The sequence below is a fragment of the Oncorhynchus gorbuscha genome, unplaced genomic scaffold (assembly GCF_021184085.1).
Source record: "Oncorhynchus gorbuscha isolate QuinsamMale2020 ecotype Even-year unplaced genomic scaffold, OgorEven_v1.0 Un_scaffold_740, whole genome shotgun sequence".
Taxonomy (NCBI): Eukaryota; Metazoa; Chordata; class Actinopteri; order Salmoniformes; family Salmonidae; genus Oncorhynchus; species Oncorhynchus gorbuscha.
This window is the reverse complement of record NW_025745787.1, coordinates 85,001-90,000: the sequence shown is the minus strand read 5'-3', so window position 1 is coordinate 90,000 and position 5,000 is coordinate 85,001. Positions and strand designations below refer to the sequence as shown.

Genomic DNA, 5,000 nt, shown 5'->3' with positions numbered 1-5,000 from the left:
CACTGTAGACCTGAGACAGGCCTTCCTCCCATGACTGTCTCATGAACACAACCCTGTATATTACAGACCTGAGACAGGCCTTCCTCCCATGACTGTCTCATGAACACAACCCTTATATTACTGTAGACCTGAGACAGGCCTTCCTCCCATGACTGTCTCATGAACACAAGTATATTACTGTAGACCTGAGACAGGCCTTCCTCCCATGACTGTCTCATGAACACAACCCTGTATATTACTGTAGACCTGAGACAGGCCTTCCTCCCATGACTGTCTCATGAACACAACCCTGTATATTACTGTAGACCTGAGAAGGGTCTCCCAAACACAACCCTGTATATTACTGTAGACCTGAGACAGGCCTTCCTCCCATGACTGTCTCATGAACACAACCCTGTATATCACTGTAGACCTGAGACAGGCCTTCCTCCCATGACTGTCTCATGAACACAACCCTGTATATTACTGTAGACCTGAGACAGGCCTTCCTCCCAAACACAACCCTGTATATTACTGTAGACCTGAGACAGGCCTTCCTCCCATGACTGTCTCATGAACACAACCCTGTATATTACTGTAGACCTGAGACAGGCCTTCCTCCCATGACTGTCTCATGAACACAACCCTGTATATCACTGTAGACCTGAGACAGGCCTTCCTCCCATGACTGTCTCATGAACACAACCCTGTATATCACTGTAGACCTGAGACAGGCCTTCCTCCCATGACTGTCTCATGAACACAACCCTGTATATCACTGTAGACCTGAGACAGGCCTTCCTCCCATGACTGTCTCATGAACACAACCCTGTATATTACTGTAGACCTGAGACAGGCCTTCCTCCCATGACTGTCTCATGAACACAACCCTGTATATTACTGTAGACCTGAGACAGGCCTTCCTCCCATGACTGTCTCATGAACACAACCCTGTATATTACTGTAGACCTGAGACAGGCCTTCCTCCCATGACTGTCTCATGAACACAACCCTGTATATCACTGTAGACCTGAGACAGGCCTTCCTCCCATGACTGTCTCATGAACACAACCCTGTATATTACTGTAGACCTGAGACAGGCCTTCCTCCCATGACTGTCTCATGAACACAACCCTGTATATCACTGTAGACCTGAGACAGGCCTTCCTCCCATGACTGTCTCATGAACACAACCCTGTATATTACTGTAGACCTGAGACAGGCTTCCTCCCATGACTGTCTCATGAACACAACCCTGCATATTACTGTAGACCTGAGAAGGGCCTTCCTCCCATGACTGTCTCATGAACACAACCCTGTATATTACTGTAGACCTGAGACAGGCCTTCCTCCCATGACTGTCTCATGAACACAACCCTGCATATTACTGTAGACCTGAGACAGGCCTTCCTCCCATGACTGTCTCATGAACACAACCCTGTATATTACTGTAGACCTGAGACAGGCTTCCTCCCATCGCTGTCTCATTAACACAACCCTGCATATTACTGTAGACCTGAGACAGGCCTTCCTCCCATGACTGTCTCATGAACACAACCCTGTATATTACTGTAGACCTGAGAAGGGCCTTCCTCCCATGACTGTCTCATTAACACAACCCTGTATATTACTGTAGACCTGAGAAGGGCCTTCCTCCCATTGGCCTTGTGTGGCATAGCATATAGTGTTACAACAGAAAGACTGAACATCCCATAGTGATGTCATGAACCCATGACAGATAGTGCAGCTACAGTCTGTTGTGTTGGATGGCATTTGGAATTGAAACCCAAGTGTTTAAAATAAACTCCAGCAAAGTTTCTTCTCCTTCTAGTTGGTGGCAGCTCAGTTGTCACTAGTTTACAGTGTCACAAAGCACTTCGTGTTAACAGTGTGGCAGCATGACCTGTCTCCTGACACAGATACATAGACAGACTGTTTTAATGACTGGCTCCCCCTTTCACTCCTGTTGCAGGTTGTTGTATCAACAACGGTCAACGTGGACGGTCACGTCCTGGCGGTCTCAGACAACATGTTTGTCCATAACAACTCCAAGCACGGCAGAAGGGCTCGACGTCTAGACCCTTCTGAAGGTACGGACCCTCCTTATCTCTATCATGGTAGGCACATTCTACATGACTTTTATTTTGAAATGCTCTCTTATTTCCCTACGAGCACATTCTACATGACTTTTATTTTAAAATGCTCTCTAGTTTCCCTACGAGCACATTCTACATGACTTTTATTTTGAAATACTCTCTAGTTTCCCTACGAGCACATTCTACAAGACTTTTATTTTGAAATGCTCTCTAGTTTCCCTATGAGCACATTCTACATGACTTTTATTTTGAAATACTCTCTAGTTTCCCTACGAGCACATTCTACAATACTTTTATTTTGAAATACCCTCTGGTTTCCCTACGAGCACATTCTACATGACTTTTATTTTTAAATATCCTCTCGTTTCCCTATGAGCACATTCTACAATACTTTTATTTTGAAAAACCCTCTAGTTTCCCTATGAGCACATTCTACATGACTTTTATTTTGAAATGCTCTCTAGTTTCCCTACGAGCACAAGACCTTGAAAATATGTTGAAAAAAACCTATCTTCATTGTCATGTAGTCGCGGGGGTTAGTTAATTAGTTTCATCTCTCTTTCCTCATGTAAATTGTCGTCTTGGGGTAGCCTAGTGGTTAGATTATTGGACTAGTAACTGGAAGGTTGCAAGTTCAAACCCCCGAGCTAACAAGGTACAACTCTATCGTTCTACCCCTGAACAGGCAGTTAACCCACTGTTCCCAGGCTGTTATTGAAATTAAGAATTTGTTCTTAACCTACTTGCCTGGTAAAATAAAAAAATCTTTAGCTCCTCTGGTAGCTGTTGAGATAAAGAGTCTTCTGATTTAGTTTCTTCAGATCACATCTGTCCCTTTATGACATCACAACGTTCTCTAATTCTCCATCACCTCATTGTATTTCACTGGTCAATTTCATAAACACATGTACGTAATATTTATAATTATTATAATTATACTTATTATTGCTCTGTGTGAAATATGTGGTGATCTCTATTCACACATGTTTTCAATAGGACTCAAGCTCAATGGCTTTTTAAAAATAAACTTCAAATCTGTAATTGATTTGTTGTGAGATCAGGTTGTTGTTACTGGGTTCTGTAGTGTGGGGTCAGGTTGTTACTGGGTTCTGTAGTGTGGGGTCAGGTTGTTACTGGGATCTGTAGTGTGGGGTCAGGTTGTTACTGGGTTCTGTAGTGTGGGGTCAGGTTGTTACTGGGTTCTGTAGTGTGGGGTCAGGTTGTTACTGGGTTCTGTAGTGTGGGGTCAGGTTGTTACTGGGTTCTGTAGTGTGGGGTCAGGTTGTTACTGGGTTCTGTAGTGTGGGGTCAGGTTGTTGTTACTGGGTTCTGTAGTGTGGGGTCAGGTTGTTACTGGGTTCTGTAGTGTGGGGTCAGGTTGTTATTACTGGGTTCTGTAGTGTGGGGTCAGGTTGTTACTGGGTTCTGTAGTGTGGGGTCAGGTTGTTACTGGGTTCTGTAGTGTGGGGTCAGGTTGTTACTGGGTTCTGTAGTGTGGGGTCAGGTTGTTATTACTGGGTTCTGTAGTGTGGGGTCAGGTTGTTGTTACTGGGTTCTGTAGTGTGGGGTCAGGTTGTTACTGGGTTCTGTAGTGTGGGGTCAGGTTGTTACTGGGTTCTGTAGTGTGGGGTCAGGTTGTTGTTACTGGGTTCTGTAGTGTGGGGTCAGGTTGTTATTACTGGGTTCTGTAGTGTGGAGTCAGGTTGTTGTTACTGGGTTCTGTAGTGTGGGGTCAGGTTGTTACTGGGTTCTGTAGTGTGGGGTCAGGTTGTTATTACTGGGTTCTGTAGTGTGGGGTCAGGTTGTTATTACTGGGTTCTGTAGTGTGGGGTCAGGTTGTTACTGGGTTCTGTAGTGTGGGGTCAGGTTGTTACTGGGTTCTGTAGTGTGGGGTCAGGTTGTTATTACTGGGTTCTGTAGTGTGGGGTCAGGTTGTTATTACTGGGTTCTGTAGTGTGGGGTCAGGTTGTTACTGGGTTCTGTAGTGTGAGGGCAGGTTGTTACTGGGTTCTGTAGTGTGAGGGCAGGTTGTTACTGGGTTCTGTAGTGTGGGGTCAGGTTGTTACTGGGTTCTGTAGTGTGGGGTCAGGTTGTTACTGGGTTCTGTAGTGTGAGGGCAGGTTGTTACTGGGATCTATAGTGTGAGGGCAGGTTGTTACTGGGATCTGTAGTGTGGGGTCAGGTTGTTACTGGGTTCTGTAGTGTGAGGGCAGGTTGTTACTGGGTTCTGTAGTGTGGGGTCAGGTTGTTACTGGGTTCTGTAGTGTGAGGTCAGGTTGTTACTGGGTTCTGTAGTGTGGGGTCAGGTTGTTACTGGGTTCTGTAGTGTGGTGTCAGGTTGTTACTGGGTTCTGTAGTGTGGGGTCAGGTTGTTACTGGGTTCTGTAGTGTGGGGTCAGGTTGTTACTGGGTTCTGTAGTGTGAGGTCAGGTTGTTGTTACTGGGTTCTGTAGTGTGAGGTCAGGTTGTTACTGGGTTCTGTAGTGTGAGGTCAGGTTGTTACTGGGTGCGGTAGTGTGAGGGCAGGTTGTTACTGGGTTCTGTAGTGTGAGGCCAGGTTGTTACTGGGTTCTGTAGTGTTGGGTCAGGTTGTTACTGGGTTCTGTAGTGTGGGGTCACGTTGTTACTGGGTGCTGTAGTGTGAGGGCAGGTTGTTACTGGGTTCTGTAGTGTGAGGCCAGGTTGTTACTGGGTTCTGTAGTGTGGGGTCAGGTTGTTACTGGGATCTATAGTGTGGGGTCAGGTTATTGTTACTGGGTTCTGTAGTGTGGGGTCAGGTTATTGTTACTGGGATCTGTAGCTAGATCCTTATAAAAGCACTACTGTGGTGTCGTTCTCATCAATGAGGAAACCAGCACAGCTGACTCCACATCAGAAGACTGACTGATTGGCTGCTCTGCAGAGACAAAGGGGAAAAAAAGAGAG

At 45.9% G+C, this 5,000-nt stretch overlaps 1 protein-coding gene across 1 annotated transcript in view; it reads left to right on the top strand.

The window, feature by feature from the left end:
- Positions 1-5,000, top strand: part of LOC124019954 (transcription factor COE3) — a gene marked incomplete at its 3' end in the record, with an annotated part of 230,695 nt that overhangs the window by 154,391 nt on the left and 71,304 nt on the right. Inside the window, exon 8 of the mRNA XM_046335397.1 lies at positions 1,952-2,069. Coding sequence (XP_046191353.1) covers positions 1,952-2,069 — 118 coding nt within the window. The remainder of the gene's footprint in view (positions 1-1,951; positions 2,070-5,000) is intronic.